Consider the following 21,257-nt stretch of genomic DNA (forward strand, 5'->3'; position numbering starts at 1 on the left):
GAGTGCTTACCACATCCTTCCTCTAAGAAGCTGAGTTTTTCCTGGTCACTGGATCCAAAGCAGGGAGGATATTTTTAGGGGTAATCCAAAGACCAAAGGAAATAATACTCCTCCCTCTGATTTTTTTTAAATAAAGTCTGACTATTGTAAAGGTCAAAATCAAAAAGGGATACAATGGCACAGAGTAAGCAATTGATATAGAGAAGCGAGAGGATACTGTTGCTAGGCAACCAACTTCAGAGATGAGTAGTGGTTTGTTCCATTCCATCGAAGCATACCATTGTGAATATTTCATTATTCTGCCATTACAGATTTTTTGAGCTGGAAGATGCTTCAGAGATAATCAACTTCAGCTCCTTCATTCTATAGCTGGGGAAGTGGAGGCCCAGAGAGGGGAAGTTACCTGCCTACTGTCCACTCAAGTTAGTAGGGGTCAAAGCTGGGGCCAGAACCCAGGTGTACCCCTTCTTCTGCTATATTCTCTGCTCCCCACTTCCTCCTTCCATTTCCAGGCTCTGCAGCAGAAATCAGTGTGGAGGTTATTCCAACAGAGGGTTAGTTCTGGCTCCTTCATTCTCTAAGGGAGATAGCTGCATGGTCCTGGCACTGGGGCCGCTGTGTGTCCGCTGTGTGTGCGTGTGTGTGTACGTATGCAGGTGCAATCAACATTGCTAAGAGTGGCTAAGGTTGGTGGCCAAGAGCTGCTCAGCCTCCTAGTACTGAAGCAAAGGCAATGACCAATGACAGTGGACCAATGACAGTGGGAGGGAGAGGAGGGGTATGGAGGGTAAGTCGTAGAGCTCCCTGGCCAGGATAGGTATCCCCTAGCATGGACTTTGCCTCTGGCTATCAGAGGACCATGCTAGCTTTCTCCTTGGCCTCCCTTCTCCTTGTACTCCACAGGGCAGGTTGGCACCTGCTACTTTGTGTTTTTGTGGCTGCAGGCTTTTACCCACCACTGCTATCGCTGGAGTCTGGTAGTGCCCCTAACCATCCCTCTCCCTGACTTCTCATGATGGTCCAAAGCCAGAGTGTTAGCTCAGCCCCTCAGGAGGCAGAATGGGAGCTGCTGCTAGCTCTTCCAGGATACAGGCCCACCTGTCATAAAAAGAGCTTGGTTTTTGTTCCTGATTTCTCTGTGCATCTTGGTGTCTGATATCCCAGGTGTGGGTAGGGGGAGGGGTGGCAAGGGAGGCAAGACGTGGGGACGTGGCCAGAGGGAAACAGCCAGGATGCCCCTCTTCCACGCCTCTCCCTCTCCTTATCCTGGGCGGCACCCAGTGCCCACCCTGCCCTGGGGAAATAATGAGAAATGGAATCAGCAGCATAGGACTCTGAAGACAGTGGAGTTGTTTGCCTACTTGCCTTCTTTTTCACTCATCAGAGCCTCACCAGCTAGAGTCAATAACTGACCTCTTGGAGAGCTCCTTCTGCATCCAGCAGCCTCTTACTCCCTCACTCCAGCCCTTAACAGGATCATCCCATGACCATGGCTGGGTAGGGATAGAAGGCAGGAGGCTAAGGATAGGAGTGGGGAAGATTCTAGAGGGAAGAAGAGAGGGGCTCTGTTTAAACTGTTTAACACGGGCCTGGGTTTGTCCCACTTTCAACCCCAGTGCCCTCTTGATGAAGCATTTAAAATATGGTTCCTTTCCAGCCTACATGCTGTACTCCCTTTCCCCTACTCACCAACTCCAATTCTGCATGCCCACTAAGGCCTCTTTCTCTCAACTCCATCCATACCCATCTCAAGCCCCATTTAAACCCTTTTCCTCATCTTAGCCCAAGAAGAAGCTGAAAGCACCCTCTGACCTGGCCACACCCAAGATCGTGCCTTTTGACCTTCTGCCTGAGACTGAGCCCTTTGACCTGAAGCCTGAGACAGTGCCTGAGCTCCCACCCTTTGACCAGACGCCTAGGACACTGCCCTATTACCCAGAGCCTGTGCCTCTGCCCACCCCAGAGAAGCCGACGGCCGGTGGGGGTGCTTAGGGTCTCCTGGGTGACACGGAGCTGTGGGCATGGAGTGTCACTCCAGTCCACCATCAGCTCCCTGCTTAGTGGTGGTGGTGTCGGTATGGCAGGCCTCTTCCAAGCCCTGGGTGGGCGGCAGGTATTGTGAAAACACTCTCGCATTATGCAGAGTTCAGGCGAATGTGGTGTGTGCAATGGGGTGGGAGGTGAAGGGACGGGGCCCTCCCCTACCTCTTGGTTTCTGTCTTAATAGTAAACGCTCCCAGCACCACACTGGGGCTGCACCCAGTGTGCCCTGCATGAAATTGCATGAAACTGCGCCATGGCATCTGATTCTCCTTCCCCGTCCCCTTTTGACTCCTCCTCAGGGACAGGCCAGTTTGGCTCAAAGCTTCTTTGGACAGGGCCCTCATGAGGCCCAGGCCTGGGGTCTGTTCGGTGCCCTGTCCACCCCCTCCCTGTAGCTGAGGAAAACATTTACACTTATTTTTTCCTTTTTTTTTTGGAAAATGTTTTGCAAAGGGATCCCTTATGTTTGCCAGATCCTGCCTTGGGCGGGGCACCCAAAAGCTGCCAGCTCAGAGAGGCCTGAAGGGGGGACATTTTGGCTGGCTCTGGTGTGGATCCTCTGGCTTCCCTATAGCACAAAAGGGTTTCCTCAACTTCTTTTTTTTTTTTTTTTGTTTCCATAATCATCCCCCTAAGGCGTCCTTTTAGATGTTTTTTTCCCTGACGGTCCCGTCCTCCATAAAATTTTAATAGTACAGATATACTATGTATCTGTGCTACAAACTATTGTAGTATCTAAAATCACCTCTCCCCTCAAGAATTAATTTCCACCCTTTTGGGGGCAACATTAACTCTGTTGAGAGTTCTGCTCTAGCAGGAAGGACCCTCTGCCTCTGGTGTCTCTCACCCCTTGTCTCGGCAATCTAAAGTATCGATCCTGAGTTTCTAGGACTTTCCCTCTTTTCTACCTCTCCCCGTCTCGCACCCTCTTCTAACTTACTCTCTGAGCAGATCCTGGGTCTCTGAATGCCCTCTCCAAAGTCTTCTCTGGCTATTCCCGGGCAGTAGTTGGGGACAGAGCTCTAAGTCAAGAGAGGCTCCCGGGGTGCCTGACTGGCTCAGTCAGTAGAGGATGTGACTCTTGATCTTGGGGTCATGAGTTCGAGCCTCACGTTGAGTATAGAACTTTAAAAAGAAAGAAAGAAAGAAAGAAAGACTCCTTAGAGTTGTATGACATTGTCCCTTCTCCCTGACAAATGTGAAGTGCCTGGCCAAGGGCTAGGCACATAGTAGGTGCTTGATTAAATTATAATCATAATAAAATCTTCCTCCTAGACCAGAGGATCTTCAGTTTATAAGCAGGGTTGGGCAGTGGAGTGGAAGGGGCGGGAAGCCTCGCTGGGACTCCTGAAACTCATCTTGGACTGATGCCTGCCTGGGCTGGAGAACTGTGTGTGCTTGGTGGGGGGCAGGGGAAGCTGTGCATGCTTTTGCTCAGACCTGGTCATTAAAGGTACTCTGGAAACCGAGCCTGTTGGGAGTGGTGGTTTTGTTTAATAAAAATGTGAAAACAGAACAAGGAGAGCCCTCCCTCCTTGCCACCCCCTGAGGCCCCTCCTTTGCTGTAGGAGCTCTGCCAGGGCAGTAGGGGTGGGACAAGGGTGCCTGGCCATTGTGCCCAGGTTGGGGGAGGTGCTTTGGAATTGTGTTGGTGGTTGTTGTAGCAACAAGCTGATGGGGTGGGCCCAAGACAGCACTTCAAGCCTATGAGTCATAGGGGAAACCTGGCTTGGAAAGGGGGAGAAAAGAGAAAATCCATTAATGGAGGGGAAAAAAAGCTAAAATCATAGTAGTATATCCTCTGCAGAGCCAGTCTACTGGACATTGTCCAGGGACTTAGGTCAAGTTATTTCTTCCCCCATCCCCTGACCTTCCACCAAGGCAGCTCCTCTGGTGTAAGCCATCACTCTGGGGGAAACCTACAATGAATGGGGTTAATATATTTCCACAGACCTTTCTGGACTGGGAGAGACACCTCTAAATCCAGGAATAAACCTCCCTTCACTGGGATTGTTCCCTGATGTTCTATTTGAGACCTTTCATCAGGAATTAGGAAGATGGGATTGGCTACATGAGGTCTGCAACTCTGTCCCTAGCCCTGTTCACTTCCAAGCTCAGCTGGCAAACACCTTTAATCTAGGAAGCCAGAGGCCAGGAAAACCAGTCAGCTCAAATGTCAATTTGTTTTCCAGCAGCTGGGACTGTTTCCTGACTATTCCCCGCCCATCACCATAATCCTTCCCTACCCCATCCACATTGTCTGAGTTTAGTGAAAGGAGGGGTTCTCTACAACCCTTTGGTGGAGCATGTGTGGGGTTTTAGTCAGAGAGGCTGTGAAGGAGATCAGAGCTGAAATTTTTGATACTGGGGCTACAGGTAAATGCTGGGCGGAGAGGGATGAAGAGGTAGCAGAGAGTTTAGAACATGGAAAGTCCTAAAATGGTGTGTACAAGGACTCGAGTAACAGGCAGAAAGAAGTGACTGTAAAAAGGAAACCTAAAGGGTACAACTGGAAATAAGAAGGAATGTTAACAGAGGTTGGGACCCTCTTAGACTCAACAAGAAAAACAACCCCTTCAACTCCTCTGTGAGTGATAAGAGGCAGAGGGATGGACAGAATGACAGTACTAAGCCAGCTATGGCAGGTGGAGACTACAAGTCCCAGCATGCCCTGAGGCCAGATCACCTTGCCTGCTGGGAGGTGTAGTTGAATAATGAGAGCTTGAAGTGGCTTGATGCCCAGCAGTGCTGGTGCCCAGTCTGGGAGAAGAGGTGGAGCCAGCATTCTGTCTTTGTCCTTGCTAATGCTATTGACAGGGAGGGAAGGAAGTTGGGAGGGGGTGTTCCTAAGTTTCAGTGTAAACCAGGAAACTCTGGGGGGATGTGGATGGGAGGGAAGAGGAAAGAGGTTGGGGGATGGGGGAGGAATTTCTGTAGCAGGTGGTGCTGAGATACCAAGTGGACAATGTGTGTGTGTGTGTGTGTGTGTGTGTGTGTGTGTGTATGAGAGGGGTCAACTCATGTTGCCTCATTTTTCTCGGATGGGATTTTTTAAAAAATTCTGGGAAACAATCTTCAGAAAACCCTTTGAAAAACTACTGTTTCTCATTCCTTCATCTGAAGTCCCTAAAGAGAGTCTGGGCCAAAGAGATCCGGGTTTATGTTTATGTTCTTGGATATGCCCCCTTTCCCTTTCTGCTCAGCCTCCCCTACCTTCTTGTGGGGGGTGATCCTGAGATTCTGAAATGTTGGCCCAGGGTAGGATCTTGGAAAATCTTCCCAGAATGGAAAACAGTGCTGGTGCTAGGTTCTCCCAGGGGAAGAGGGAAGTACTGGCTCTGAGCTCCAGATCTCAGGGAATTTGGGACCACTACCCGATTCCTGGCCCCTTAAGCTCCGGTCTGGGGGAAAAAACAATGGACAAAGTAATCTCTCCCTTCCATTCCAAGCCTGGGAAGTCAGAACCAGAATAAATGTCCATGCTGGGGAGAAAACACGCTCTTGGCTACCAGCCAGCTTCTTCCTCTTTCCTCTCTCAATTTCTACGTGGGGGAGAATAACCACTGCTGGAGCAAATCAGTAATGAGGTCAAGGGTGGGGGAGCACAGGCTCAGCACGGCTCTCCTTCCCTAAGACTGGTTCTGAAATTATTTGAAGTCTGGGAAAGGCACTTCCTTTATCTTGCCTTCAAGCTACCCTAGCTGCGGGGTAGCTCACTGGCTGTGAGCTCACTCCCCTACACCCACCCCTCAAAGGCTTCCCAAATCCCTTTGCATTTTGGCCTGGCTAGAGCAGTGCAAGACTTAGTGCACCAGAGGGCGCTCTGCCCATTTCCAAAGTTAAATTGTGTTGCCTGCGACGCAAGGGGTAAGGGTAGTTTAAAGTAAGATGCGTGCGGGGCGCCTGGGTGGCACGCCTGGGTGGCACAGCGGTTAAGCCTCTGCCTTCGGCTCAGGGCGTGATCCCGGCGTTATGGGATTGAGCCCCACATCAGGCCCCTCTGCTGGGAGCCTGCTTCTTCCTCTCCCACTTGTGTTCCCTCTCTCGCTGGCTGTTTAAATAAATAAAATCTTCCAAAAAAAAAAATAAAGTAAGACGCGTGGATATATGCGTGTAGGACAAGTTTGGGGGCTGCAGAGATATTGAACCTAAGTGCAATGACACTACAGGCCAGTCTTCCACCACCAAGCTTCTCGGTTCCCTCCTCGCCCTGTCTGTATAGTTACCATTCATTCAACACATATTTACTGGGCGCCCATGCCGTATTCAGCTCGGTACCAAGGCTCTGGGGCTACACCGGTGAAGGAGTCGGGCCGATGTCACGGTTACCACGTACGCCCCAGAATCACCACCATCCTGCCTCGGGTTCGCCCAGTGTCCTCCAGGTCCCTGCCCAGCCCTCCGCTCTGCCCCTCACCTCTTCGCTCTGCTCTCCCTTTAGGACGAAGTGAAACTGCCGGCCAAAGTGAGCATCGGCAAGTCGTTGAAAGAGGCGGAGGCGCTGCCGGAGAAGGAGGGCGACGAGCTGGGCGAGGGCGAGCGGCCGGAGGAGGACGCGGCCGCGCTCGAGCTGTCGTCCGACGAGGCGGTAGAGGTGGAGGAGGTCATCGAGGAGTCGCGCGCCGAGCGCATCAAGCGCAGCGGCCTGCGGCGCGTGGACGACTTTAAGAAGGCCTTCTCCAAGGAGAAGATGGAGAAGACCAAGGTGCGCACCCGCGAAAACCTGGAGAAGACCCGCCTCAAGACCAAGGAGAACCTGGAGAAGACGCGGCACACGCTCGAGAAGCGCATGAATAAGCTGGGCACGCGCCTCGTCCCCGCCGAGCGGCGCGAGAAGCTCAAGACCTCGCGAGACAAGCTGCGCAAGTCCTTCACGCCCGACCACGTGGTCTACGCGCGCTCCAAGACAGCGGTCTACAAGGTGCCGCCCTTCACCTTCCACGTCAAGAAGATCCGCGAGGGCGAGGTGGAGGTGCTGAAGGCCACCGAGATGGTGGAGGTGGGCGCCGACGACGACGAGGGCGGCGCGGAGCGCGGCGAGGCGGCCGACCTGCTGCGCGGGAGCAGCCCCGACGTGCACACGCTGCTGGAGATCACCGAGGAGTCGGATGCCGTGCTGGTGGACAAGAGTGACAGCGACTGAGCTAACGCGGGGCTCTGCCCGGGAGGCCGCGCCACCCTGCCCCGCCTCTTCCCGCCCCCTCCCCATGCCTTTCCCTCTGGAACTTTCTCTTTCTCGCATTCTCTCTCTCGGCCCCACGAGGACTGAGACGTTTCTAAATTGACAACACTGCCTCTCCAGGAGCACCCCTCCAAGTCTTACAGCTGTTAAGATGGGAGGGGGAGGCAGCCTCCACCATGGATAGCCCCAGTTTGGGCCTAGTCTGGGTGGGAATGGAGAGGGGAGTGATCCGTGTCCTGGTCGTCCAAGTCAGGGATCTTAAAGGAAATTGCTGTCATTTCCATGGTTGCCCCACCCCACTTTGGGGTAGGCTACCTTCCCCGCAACCTCCACCTCACACTCGTACCCAGCCGCTGTCATTCCTGTTCACTGAGCTCTTCTTTCTCATCCTGATCTCTGGAGGCTTCAAAGTCAAAATTACCATAAAAGGAAAGAGTGAATCCTGAAGAGGACCCTTGCCCACATGAGAGGCCCCATACTGGAAGGACTTGAAAGCAGCTTTTGGGAGAGCCTGGGGCAGTCGGGGGAAGAGGGCAGAGCGAGCCGTGACCCTGGAATGAGAGTCTAGCACGGGTTGTATCTGTAAAGGGTCCCAACAAGGAAGACTGTAGCCAAGCAGAGCCCTGGAGAAGGAGGGGGTGGTGTAGGGAACACTTAACATGTTTATGCATCTGCAAGAGCAGCACATGGCTATGGCTTTGGGAAGGAGAATGGGAAATAGTAGAAAGTGGAAATGATTAAGAGAGGAGAATTCTCCTCAGCAGCATGAGAAACACAGGGCAAGCATCCCATCTTAGTGGGGTTCTCAGAGGACAGTGGGACAATTTTCAGAATAAGGAGGGAGGACAGTGAGAAAGCGATGATCAAAAGAGGAGAGAGGTAAGACTCATCCCAATCCCTTAACTGAGATCTGAATAGTGCGACTTGTGGCAGCCCATTTCTCAAGTCCAGAAAATGAGGGTTCCAGAAGGGGGCAGCACCAGACTGCAGAGAGCTGGGAGGTAGGATGGAGGCGCACTGGTGTTAATGGCCAGGCCACCAAGCTGAGAGCTGGAGGCGAGATGGCGAAAGTGTATGGAGCAACCCGGCCTTGGCTCACTCCTAGTAGTTTCTTCTCAAGATCCTTCCCTAGAGCTAGTATCATAAAGCTGCAAAACTTGCCAAGACCTCTTTGCCTTTATGGGTTCCTCTCCTGAATTGCTGGGGATGACAGGGATCCTGCTTCCAGTCCTGTTGTCCACTGACAGGTTCTCCTCAGGACACTTCAGTCCCCCCTATTCCTCTCCAGTAAAGGCGACTTGTCAGAAGCAAAGACAACTCCTTCCCCTTCAAGCACAGCCCAGAGAGGAGGATTGAAGGCTTCTTTCTCCTCCCCCACCTCCTCTGCTTTATCTTCCCTGCTTTGCTTTTTAGAGTTGCAGCTAATTGTTTAAAGGGGTGGAGGGAGGGAGCTGGGGACACAAACTTTTTTTTTTTTTATAATACAAAGCTTTGCTTCTCCTGCCCCTCCCCCGCCTTTTCTTGGTTCCCTTCTCTCTTCTGAATGGTTGGAGACTCTTCAGCTGAGGGAGGATGGGGATTGTGGGACAAGGTCCCTTGGTGCTGATGGGCTGAAGGGGCCTGAGTTGTGGGCAGATACAGTTTCCTGTGGGCTCCTGGGAGCCTGTCATGTTGCTGTGTCCTGGTAAGCAGCCTGACCAATAAACCTGCTTTTCTTAAAGGATCTGTGCTGGATTGTATTCTCCAAAGGCAGGCTGAGTTACAGAGGATAGGAGAGAACCAGGGAGGGAAAGAGGGAGAGAACGGTTGGTTTAAACCTGCCTCGGGCCTGGGATGGGAAGTGGGAGTGGGGTATTATTATCATCCCCATTATAGAGATGAAGAAACACAGAGTGACTTGTCTGAAGTACTCGGTAAGTGGCAGAGCTGGGATTCTAAGCCAGGCAGCCTGGCTCCACAGTCTAACTGTTTAAAGAGTCTGTAACCCTCTACTGTCTGGATCCACTTCTCTGCTGTCAAGGTGTTAACCCTCCAGACACACTGTTAACTCTACTCAGTTTGAGCTTCCTTTAAGTCTGCTCTTCTGAATCAGAATCAGGCCCAGAGAAGGCAGCCTGGGAAGGGGAAAAGTCAGAGACCCTGACTCAGAGGGCTGAACGTCATAGAGAAAGGATTCCAGTACATGTCATATGTGCCAGTCATAGCCACACAGCATAGTTAATTCTCCCCATAATCCTGGGATGGGCACCTATTTCGCCTTGTCTATGTAGCCTCTTTTCCCCTTTGAGCAAGCAGCCTGCCCTACCTGTCCACAGCTCTGGATTTCCTAGGGCAATGGACTCAAGTCCTCATGTGGGTTCTGCCTGTATATCGGAATCACCCTAATGAAAACAGTGTCATTTCTGGGGCTCCATCCCAGTCTTCTGCCACGACTCAAACAAGCTGAGTCCTTCCTCTTGAGCCATGCATTCCCCTTCAACCCCCCCGCCCCTGCCACCAGCGACAAGCACAGCAGAGTTTGGAGTTCTAAATCTCCCAGAAAGGGTTGGCTTCCCACCAAAAGAAATGAAAACTGATGCCGAAAATTCAGAGCTTGGGAGCCAGGAAACTTCCCTCCTGCCAAGAGAGGATCCTTCTTCCTCTGGGATCCAGCTGTACAGTTGTGAGAAGCACAGAATGATGTCAGGGTCCCAGCTGTGGAGTAACAAGGCCAAGGGAAACCAGGAAAAGTCCTGGGATACCAGGCCATCATTTACTTTTCTTATCCACAATAAGGCACCTGACACACACACAGTCCTTTTCCTCTACAAGCCATGCCCCTCACTGGTCCACCACATTTTCAGTACCAGCACAACGACTTTGCTGTGCCTTCCCTACCCAGTTTTATTCTGGGTACCACTTTGTTAAGAACAGTCCTAATTCTCTGAAAAAGCCACATTTCTGCTGGCCCCTGCTCCATGGCATTCCTTCTCTACACCTAAGTGTGGGGCCGCGGCTTCCCTGGAATCAGAAATTACTCTTTTTCCTCTTCTCTTGCTGCTTGAGGGGAGAGGGAGGGCTGGTCTTAGGACTGATGAGATAGTCAACTGCCTACCAGTAGGATTTGATGTCATTCCAAGGTCCCACAGCTACAAAGCATCTTTCCCACAAACTAGTCCTGAACTTGCCCACCCATGATCAGCATTATTTCCATGACAATAAACTAGGGGTATTGTCTTCTCAAAGAGTCCCATCAAATGTGACCTGGGATCTAAGGAAATTCCGCTATAGCCTCAGATTGAGTTTATCAGGTCTCTAAATGGTACCTCCAAAGCCCTAAGAGGTAACTTTCTATTGGGGTCAGAAGAAAACAGCTGCCGCCAGTCTCAGACTGTTCCAGACCCTCATCTGCTCCCACCTGGAGTATTTGAATGGAATTTAGATCCTCTTTCCAATCCATTCCCCACATTACTGCCAGATAGAGCTAGAGATAGAAGATCTAGAGAGACAGATTTATTTTATTTTATTTTATTTTATTTTATTTTATTTTATTTTATTATGTTATGTTAGTCACCATACAGTGCATCATTAGTGTTTGATGTAGTGTTCCGTGATTCACTGTTTGCCTATAACACCCAGTGCTCCATGCAATACGTGCCCTCCTTAATACCCATCACCGGGCTAGCCCATCCCCCTCCCCCCTCCCCTCTGAAACCCTGTTTGTTTCCCAGAGTCCATAGTCTGTCATGGTTCGTCTCCCCCTTTAATTTCCCCCCTTCATTTTTTCCTTCCTTCTCCTAATGTCCTCCTTGCTATTCCTTATGTTCCACATGTAAGTGAAACCATGTGATAATTGTCTTTCTCTGCTTGACTTATGATACTGATATTTTTTAAAGAAAACACAACTGACAGTTTAAATGCCTTCCTTTGACCAAAGGGTTAAACTTAGTGACGTGGCTCACAAGATCCCTTAAGAATCTGGTCCCTGCCCTAGTTCTTACTGTTCTTCAACATGCTCTTTATGGAGTTTGCTGGCCAGAAATGGCCCACACATTTTCAAGCCTGTGGGCCCTTGCTCAGGCTGTTCCTTCTCTATGGAATGGCCTCCCCCTTCTCACCTCCCCTCTGAAACCAATCTTTTCCCCAGCTCCACTCCAGCCATACTAACCATTCCCTTCTCAGGGCTCCCATAGACTTTATGTCAATAAACACTTGTTGAATCAATGAATGAATGACAAGATTCTTTCTATTGTGTCATAAACTCACCTCAAACTGGTTTCATCAGAAGCAAAACAAAACAACAACCAGGGGCGCCTGGCTGACTCAGTTGGTAGAGCATTCAAGTCTTGATCTCAGGGTCGCAGGTTCAAACCCCACGTTGGTTATAGAGATTACTTAAAAAACATAAAAAATAGGGGCACCTGGGTGGCTCAGTCAGTTAAACATCCAACTGGTGATTTCGGCTCAGGTCACGATGTCATGGTGGGTCAGGGGACTGAGCCCTGTGGCACACTCAGCAGGGAGTCTGCTTGAGATTCTCTCCCTCTGCCCCTCCCCTCACTTGTGTATACACATTCTCTCTCTCCTCTTTCTCTTTCCACTCTCCCTCTATCTCTTTGAAATAAATAAACAAATCTTAAAAAAACAAAAGAATGAAAAAAAGAAAAGCTGAAGACAAATACAGAAGGAATTAATGTAATAAAAAATTCCTGGTAATAGGTCCAAGGGTGTCTGGATGCAAATTCTGATGTAGTATCATTGGGAGTTTATCTCTCCTTCTATTTTCTCTTTTCCGTTGTGTTTGTTTGATTAATAATCAGATTTTCCCCATGGGTTGGCAAAGACGACCATCAATAACTGTAGGCTTGTGGCTTAACAGCTAAACAACCCCAGTTAAGAGGGTTTCTTTCCAAATCCTTCCAGCCAGAATTGCAGATATGATGTCCATTGGCCCTCAAGGTCAGAGATAAGTCATAAATCCGAATTACTGTGCCTCTGACCACATCTAGGTTATGTATGACTTCTAGAATCATAGAATAGAGAGCGAAGGAAGGCTGGTTTCCCAAACAAAAATTGGGTTGCTGTTGTCAACAGAAAGGGGAGAGGATGATGGGCAGACAAAACAACATATGTTCTTTCCCACTGATCTGTTTGTGATACTGTGCTAAGAGCCAAGAGACGGAAAAAAGACAACATATCTAGCTCTTGATTTTAAAGATTTTATTTATTTATTCGACAGAGATAGAGACAGCCAGCGAGAGAGGGAACACAAGCAGAGGGAATGGGAGAGGAAGAAGCAGGCTCATAGTGGAGGAGCCTGATGTGGGGCTCGATCCCGGAACGCCGGGATCACGCCCTGAGCCGAAGGCAGACGCTTAACCGCTGTGCCACCCAGGCGCCCCTAAAGGGTTTGCAATTACTGGGAAAAGCAGATGTACAAAACAGCTCCAGGAGAGGACCGTAAGAGAGGTAAAGCAAAATACAAAGGCAGTACACTAGAGAGGGATTAATCCTGCTCGAGGAATATGGGGACATATAAAGGAGGAAGGGGGCTTCTACGTTGCACTCCTAAACGTGGGTGGGATTTCAAATTGATGTTGCTGGAGGGGTGAGATAGCATTTTACATGATTTTTGTGTCACCAGAGCCTAATGGTGTCTCAAATATTGCAGTGGTTAATGCTTATTTGGTTGGAAATATAAGAAAAAGACATTGGCCATAAAGGGATAAAGGAACCTACATTGGAAGGCTGCCAAGATATCCCACGGACTCCAAGGAATCGCTGAACAGCTAAGGTAGGAAGAATAGGAACCAGGGGGATCTCCAGGGACTTCTGAGAGGAAGTTGATAGATAGCCTTCTCTAACATGCTGACATTAATGGAACTCAGCCCTAAGGGCTCCCAGGCACTGTGCCTCTCAGTTTTAAAGTCGGGATTCCTGGTACAGAGAATCTGATTAAGGCAGTTAACATCAGTGTTCACCCTGGATTTAATAATCTATGGCCAGAAGGACAGGATTATGTAATACAGATGTGGCTGCAAGGACCCATTCCAGCGTAGGATTGCAGAGTGGGGAGAGGAGCAATTCCCGGGAAAGAAGGATTTGTTGAGAGCCAGGCAGGACCCAAGAGGTATCTACTAACATGGTAGGTATTCAATAAAGGTAAATGAATGAAAGCAGTGATGTGGGACAGGGAAAATTCTCCAGGCAAAGGGGACAGAGTGCGGAAAGGCAGAGGCAGGAAAACTGAAGGCATGATCGAGGAACAGTTAATAGAATTATGGAATGTGGGAACTAAAAAGGGTTTTAGTTTATAGATGAGGCAACAGAAGGGGTCATTTTACAGAGGACATTGCTGCGGACCCAGGAGAGAAAGTAATTTATCTGCACCTAATAAGACTCAGCACAAAAGAATTTTCAGAAGAGAGGTGGTCCTTGAAGTGCTAGGAATAGATACGTTTGCCAAGGGAGGGAATCAGGGGGAGGAGAGGATGGAATTTAGAATTAAAGGCAGGAGTGCCCACCTTTAGGAGATCGTGGGGATTGGAAGGGGGGAGCAGCAAAGTGGACCGTGGGTGGTCAGAGGTGGGGAAGGACATCCCGCTGGGTGCAGGGCACTTTCATAAACATCATCTCAGGTAATTCTGATTGGTATTGGATGTCCCTCTGCTCTTAAAAGCCCCTGCCCTTTCCCTCCAGGGCTGTGTCTCCGCTGGGTGACCGTGATGCCTGCCCCTGCCCACAGCTGCCTTGTCAAGGATGGAGATCTTGTCCTTTCTGGGCCAATGAAATCCTCTCTGCCAGCGATTCAGAATTTTGATCTGACAGCCACAGAGACTGAACACTTTCCCCAACAGCTTCAAGTCCTTACAAAGGATGGGTAGAGCTTGAGTGAGATGTTTACAAAGACTCCCTCTGGTGAGATTCCTGAAGTTGCCCTTCCCAGGGTGTGGTTGTTCAACTCTTTATTGGAATTTGGGAGAAATCCCGGTTTCCTTCCAACGAGTCTCCCTGATTTTGCAATTAAAAAAAAAAATTGCATGGGGCGCCTGGGTGGCTCAGTCGTTAAGCGTCTGCCTTGGGCTCAGGGCCTGATCCCAGGGTCCTGGGATTGAGCCCTGCATCGGGCTCCCTGCTCTGCTGGGAGCCTGGTTCTTCCTCTTTCACTCCCCCTGCTTGTGTTCCCTCTCTCTCTGGCTGTCTCTCTCTCTGGCTGTCTCTCTCTCTGTGTCAAATAAATAAATAAATAAATAAATAAATAAATAAATAAATAAAATCTTTTTAAAAAATTGCATAGATAATGATAGCTAACATCTATTGAGGGGCTGCTGTGAGCCAGGTGCTGTATTGAATGCTCGGCAGGTTATCTCATCTAATCTTCACAACGACCTTTGAGGGAGGTGGTCTCATAGTTCCTATTTCATTGAGAAGGAAACCGAGGCTCAGAGACGTCGCACAACTGGCCCAGGGTCACACGGCTGCATAGGTGGGGTGGCTGAGGAGAGGACCCTGCCAGGATCAGGCTTTTATCAGCCATACTTCACAGTTAACTTGAGGTTATCGTCTGATTAAAGACATTTTAATGCAAACTAATCAAAGTCAGAATTCTGTTCTCCATTTGAAGATGTGGGTGCTGAGACTCAGGGAGGGGAAGGAACTTGGCCAGGGCTGCACAGTTCATTCTGTGTCAAAGCCAGGATTCAAACCCAGCATGTCTCACTTCAGCCCCATCAGCTTTGTAGTTAATGCAGTGGCTTCTATTGACATCTACAATGGTCAAAGGAGGAAAGAAGGTCTAGGAGACAGCAGGGGAAATGATTGACAGTACCACACTCTACAGCCATGTTAAATAAAATGACGAGAAGAAGACTTTAGCTTTGATGAGGATATCTCTGGTGGCCTTCAAGAGCACTGTCCTATGGAGAAAAAGGACAGAAGCCACCTTGGTAGAACAAGTGGAGGTGAGGAAATGGGGGCCATCATGGGAAGGGGGGGTAACTTGAAGGTCAAAATAGGAAAGAAGGAATATCTTCAGAGACAGAAGAGAAGAATAAGGAGAGGAGAATTGATAAAACTCAGAGAGGGGAAGGATGGTACCAAGAGCACTTCTACTCATTCACTAAGTATCTAAAGAACACCTACGATGTGCGCAGCACTGGGGAGACAAGGGAGCAGCAAACAGGTAAGATTCATTTTCCTGGAACTGACAGATAAGAAACTTCATGCAGTTAAATACAATGAGAATGGTAAGAGTTCACAGGAAACAGCACATAAAGATAGCTATTAACACACTGGGAGCAACTGTCAGTGGGGGTAGTTACACAACACAGTTACACCTGCTTCTCTGAGCAGGTGAGACCAGTAGGGTGAGAAGGAACTACCATGTGCCAAAGCTAGAGAAGGAAAAAGAATGGCATGTGCAAAGGCCCTGCGGTGGAAAACGGACTAGCTGGGATTTAGCGGGCAGGAGGGAGGTTGGTGGGATAGGCCGGGCCTTGACGGGATAAGAAAAAGGAGAACGGTTTTATCCTAAGCCCCATGGGAAGCCACTGAAGGGACAGAATGACATGGTATGAAAGATGTTTTAAGCAGCATAGGAAAAGAGCTTTGCCTTGAAAATATTGAGGAGGGAGGACTGTACTTCAGACAGGAGGAAGGAGAGACGCTCTTCTCTATTATTTTAGTGATGGGGGAGTTGGGCAGGTCTGGTGAGCCTCTCTGTTGCTGAGCCCCACAGGGGTCCCATCATACACACAAGCTGTCCCTTGCTCCCTTTGGTCACCACGGTGACCCATTTGTCACCCCCAAGATGCTTCTCCAAATCTCTTCTTTGCCATGTCTTCTTGATTTAGAGTTTAACTGCCAATCCCTCCAGGGAAGAGAGAGTAAATAAAGTTTCTAGAACCTTACAAAATCTGAGCAGTCTCAATTCCTGATCTAGCTTACAGTTCCTGAGTCTCTCTGAAATGATAAATAGAAACTTATCCTACTTACTTATTGCTATGTAACAAACCACCCCAAAACCAGTTTAAGATAATGACAACGTTTATTTTGCTCATTAATTTGTAATCTGTGTCAGGCTCAGCAAAAATGGTTCACCTCTGCTGCTCTTGGCCTCTGTTGGGGTGGCTTGAAAAGCTGGGGGCTGGAATCATCTGGGGGCTGGCTCCACTCACCATGGATGCTTGCTGTCCAAGGGGCCTTAGCTGGACTGTTAGCCAGAACACCTGCATGGTGCCTCCATATATAGCCTGGGCTTCCTCAAACTGTTCCCAGGGTGAGTGTCCCAAGGGTGAGTCATGTGGAAGCTGTATCGTGTTTTATGGCCTCACCTCAGAAGTCATGCAGCATCATTTCCACTGTATTCTGTTTATTAGAGGTGAGTTACCAAGGGAGTGCATTCAGACTCTGCCTTTAAATGGGAGAAGTATCAAAGAACTTGCAGACATGTTGATAAACCGCTACAGTCCATGGCATGGACCCTGGTTTATTCACTTGCTGGGCAGAAGGTGGGCACCTTATCTTTCCCCTCCTTTAGACTTTTCCTTGGGAATCCAAGTTAAGCCTGGGGATATAGTCAAGAAAGAGCAGCTATTTGGGCTCTCAAGTTAGACACACTTGGATTTGAACCCTGGCTCTGCCATTTACCAGTTCTGTGTTCTTGGGTAAGTCGCTTAACCCTGGGTAAGCCTCCTATTCTTCATCTGCAAAATCACAGTGTCTTCCTCATGGGGTCATTATAAGGATTAAGTGACTTCATAGCTGGGTTACATAATATATGCTCAGAGTAGTGGCTAGTTCATAAGAAACACTCATGTTAGCTATTGCTGACATGATTATTCAATATATGTTTATCAATATTTAACTCATGCTTAGCTGAGTTCTGGGCTAGATGCTATATGCTGGAATAATGAAAATGAAAAAGACGGGGTTCAAGCTTCCAGGAACCTACAGCTATATTCCTACAGGAATATATATATATATTTTTTAAGTAATCTCTACACCCAACATGGGGTTTGAACCCATGACTCCGAGATCAAGAGTCGAATGCTCTACCACTGAGCCAGCCAGGCACCCCTGGGGTGTGTTTTAAGCATGCAGGCAGAGTCCAGGCTTTGGAGTCAGCCAGATCTGATTCTCATTCTGAGTTTGCCCATAGTTTCTAGTTGTGGGAACTTGGACCCATCTTTCACTTTCTCAAACAATTTTCTCAGCTGAAAATGAGAATTACGGTAGTACCTACCTCACTGGGTATCAGTGAAGATCAAATGAGATAATCTAGGTAAAAAGCTTAGCACAATTCCTGGAGCATGGTAATTACTTAATACGTGTTAACTATTCATTTCATTTATCAGGAAGTAAGCTAATTAAGGGAGACGTTGCAGTCCAAGGTAAAGAGCGCTATACTGGACGGGGAAACAAGCTGCTAAAGGAGTCAGGCAGGAAATTAACTTTGCCAGGAAAAATCTCAGAAAGCCCTGAAGAGGTAATGTTGGACTGGGCTTTGAAGAATGAGTAAGAGTTTTCTGGCTGGAAATGAGGGAAGAGAAGGCATTCCAGGCGGAGGGAGGAAGATCTGCAAAGGCATAAAGTAACAGACGGTGTTGACATGTTTGGAGGAAGGGGATAAAGTAAGGTGTGTGGATGGAGAGAAGAAGGCTGCAAAACAGTTCAGGTCAAAGTATTGACTTACGTGGGAGAAACTGCAAGCCATCTGTAAGCTGGGGGGGGGGGTTGGGTGTAGTGTGGAGAAAGGCCATTTGGGGGCTGGAGAGAGGTTTTATAGGTGGAACGGATAGGCTCAGGGGAACATTTTATGTGTGCATGTAGGGGAGAGCAGTGAGGGAAACAAAGGCCATCCGCTGAGGACTCAAGGGAGGAGGGCAGTGTTTGAGTGGATGGAACAAAGCTATGGGATGGGGAGTACAAAAACCTGGCTCTAGGGGCGCCTGGGTGGCACAGCGGTTAAACGTCTGCCTTTGGCTCAGGGCGTGATCCTGGCGTTATGGGATCGTTATGGGATCGAGCCCCACATCAGGCTCCTCCGCTATGAGCCTGCTTCTTCCTCTCCCACTCCCCCTGCTTGTGTTCCCTCTCTCCCTGGCTGTCTCTATCTCTGTCAAATAAATAAATAAAATCTTAAAAAAAAAAAAACCCTGGCTCTAAACCCACCTGGTATACCTCTGAGTATCTCTGTGATCTTGAGAGTGTCACGCTATTTTTTTTTTAAGATTTTATTTATTCATTTGACAGAGAAAGAGAGAGCGAGCGAGCGAGCAGGGGGAGTGGCAGGCAGAGGGAGAGGGAGAAGCAGGCGGAGGGAGAGGGAGAAGCAGGCAGAGGGAGAGGGAAAAGCAGGCTCCCCGCAGAGCAGGGGGAGCCTGATGTGGGACTCGATCCCAGGACCCAGAGATCATGACCTGAGCTAAAGGCAGTCTCTTTTTTTTTTTTTTTGAATATTCAGATATATGCTTTTAATATTCATTTTTCCAATTTTGTAAGTAACTAAGATCTTTAGAATAACTCTTTGATGTTCAACTCGGCTATATTTTTATTTTTATTTATTTTTTTTTTATGGTGCTCTTTTTTTTTTTTTAATAATGATTTTTTAATTATATTATGTTAGTCACCATACAGTACATCCCCGGTTTTCGATGTAAGGCTCGATGATTCATTAGTTGTGTATAACACCCAGTTAAAGGCAGTCTCTTAACCACCTGAGCCACCCAAGCGTCCCAGAGAGTGTCACATTATTTTGTCCTCAGTTTTCTATTGGTAAATAATATGGCTTCTCTCTGCTACACGTAATTATTGTGAAAAAGAAAAGAGATAAGTAAGTGCTTTGTAAGCAGTAAATAACTAAACAAGTATCAGACCTTATGTTATTAGGAAGGCCGTCAATTGCATGGAATAGCACAGCCAAAGCAGAGTTCAGGTGAGATGGAAGGTAAGGGTATCTGTTCTACTGTTCTGGGGTGACGATAAACCCAGGAACACCCCCTGCCCCCGATAAATACGGTAATTTCCACACTGGGACTGGGCTGGGTCTACAGGAGGACAATGGGAAACTCAATTCTACCACCAGTGACTTTACCAACTGTGCTATAGATGCTTTCACCTCTCGCTTGGATTTAAGGTGGTCCAAAGACCCAAATCTGGAGTCTTTGGCTGGGCTTTAGGTATCTGGGGAACCATCAGAGTCTGTGAATAAAAGCTGTGCTGTGAATTTCTTGGGGCTAGAATCCATAGTCTCCAGCCAACTCTCAGAAGCACCTCCTCACCCCCACCCCCCGAAGGTTAAGAGTCATTGATTTTCTCATCAGAAATAGAGAAAATTTTCCCCAGAAGGCAACAGATGTTCGTTTTTAATTTTTGACTTCTCTGAACTACTTCATTTTTCGAACCGTGGATATGTTTCATTGAACCATGAAATGAAAAGTTTCATTGAAAAAGACTCATCAGGGGCGTTTGGGTGGCTCAAATCGGTTAAGCGTCTGCCTTTGGCTTGGGTCATGATCCCAGGGTCCTGGGATTAAGCCCTGCATCAGGCAGCCTGCTTCTCTTTCTCCCTCTCCCTCTTCCTGCTGCTCTCCCTGCTTTTGCTCTCTTTCTCTCTGTCAAAGAAATAACATCTTGAAAAAAAGAAAAGAAAAAAAAAAAAAAACTCATCAGGGGTTATCTGGATGGTGCCGTAAGGGCCCTGTTTAGATTTCATCTTTATACCTCTTTGTAGTAAACACAATAAACACAAATTTTAATAGCTGTTATTTAAAAAAACCCTGATAATGTCAGCGCGCGCACACACCCCCCATTCCATTATGCAAGGTACATCCCCTATTTTGTAAGGTAAAATGTCTACATTTCCTATAAACTACTGGCTTCAATGCAGTAGAACTTGGAATCGAAATAGACTAGACGAAGAAGAAAAAGGTAGGCAATTTCAAGTATTTCATCTCAGACTTATAAAAATAATGCGTATATGTGTCAATCTTCACATGAGCTGTCGTCTGCCTTCTTGTGAACCCGCCAATGTGCGAGCCGTTGGCGTTTGATGCTTGAAGCGACGGAACGGAGGACAGGGTTAAATCCACTATCCTCTCCCCACGCACTCTAGTAATTACTCTATTTCCACGTCATGTTTCCGGGTGTGTGTGTCCCGACTCACGCAGAAACTGAAGTTCAAAGCAGGCGGGAGTCACCCATGTTCTTTTTGCTGTCCCCAGAAACCCAATTCTGGCGTCGGGCCCCCTGAGGATCTGGCGATACCTGGGGACTGTCTAACTGGTTGATTTCCACGTGGTAAGTGGCTTGCAACCTCGCCCCCACGTGGTGCCAAGAACTGGGAAAAGGGAAAGCAGGCAGGAGAGAGCCGCATCAGGGGCATTTAAAGTGTCCTGACGTCACGCATTGCCAGGAACTCAGCTGAGTTTTCAGCAGGACATTCCGTCATCTTCCCTCCCTCCCCCCGGGTTTCTGTGCCCAAGGCCACGGCTCTACGGCTGCTGCGGCGGAGGGAGGAGCACTAAGCGCTCGGAACAGCCAGCACTGGGGCGTTCCCAGCCGAATGTTGGCCCCGCCCTTTCTCCAGAGGCTCTCCTCATTGGCCAGTGGGTGGGGCTTCATGTGTACCGTATATGCACCAGTGCCTCTGGGTGGCCGGGAAAACTGGCCGTCTCATGAATTATGCAGCAGCGGCGTGTCTCTGCCAGGCTGGGGCTGGGCGGGGATTGGCTGGAGGGGCTGTAATTCAGCGGTTTCCGGAGCTGCCGCGGCGTAGACGGGGAGGGGGAGTCTGGGGTTCCGACGTCGCCGCAGAGCGAGCGAGCCCGAACCGGATCCTTGACGAGCACCCCTGCTCGGCGCTCTTTCTCCGCGTCTGCCAGGAGAGGCCCCGCGGCCTGAGGGAGCCCCGCGGCCCGCACCCCGGCGCAAGCGCAGCCCCGGCCTATCGGGCCCGAGCGCGAGAAACAGGTGAAGGGGGTGAAGGGTGGGGCCGCCCCCCCCCGACGGTCCCCAGGCCTGGGGATTCCGGGGGGGGGGGCGCGGGAGGGGC

General features: G+C 49.1%; 2 protein-coding genes across 5 annotated transcripts in view; both read left to right on the forward strand.

Moving 5' to 3' along the window:
- CAVIN1 (caveolae associated protein 1) overlaps positions 1 to 8,948 on the forward strand; it is a 12,869-nt gene extending 3,921 nt beyond the window's left edge. Inside the window, exon 2 of the mRNA XM_008701354.2 lies at positions 6,485 to 8,948. Within this exon, the coding sequence (XP_008699576.2) occupies positions 6,485 to 7,186 (702 nt within the window). The 3' untranslated portion in view covers positions 7,187 to 8,948. The remainder of the gene's footprint in view (positions 1 to 6,484) is intronic.
- Positions 8,949 to 20,956: 12,008 nt separating this feature from the next.
- The window catches only part of STAT3 (signal transducer and activator of transcription 3), a 98,896-nt gene continuing 98,595 nt past the window's right edge, over positions 20,957 to 21,257 (forward strand). For 2 of the 4 annotated variants that reach the window (XM_040640602.1, XM_040640603.1), the window contains exon 1: positions 20,957 to 21,175. The gene's annotated coding sequence lies outside the window, so the exon portion shown is untranslated. The remainder of the gene's footprint in view (positions 21,176 to 21,257) is intronic. The other 2 variants (XM_040640600.1, XM_040640601.1) reach the window with 1 other exon arrangement.

The sequence above is a fragment of the Ursus maritimus genome, unplaced genomic scaffold, assembly GCF_017311325.1.
Source record: "Ursus maritimus isolate PB19 unplaced genomic scaffold, ASM1731132v1 scaffold_24, whole genome shotgun sequence".
NCBI classification, from domain to species: Eukaryota; Metazoa; Chordata; class Mammalia; order Carnivora; family Ursidae; genus Ursus; species Ursus maritimus.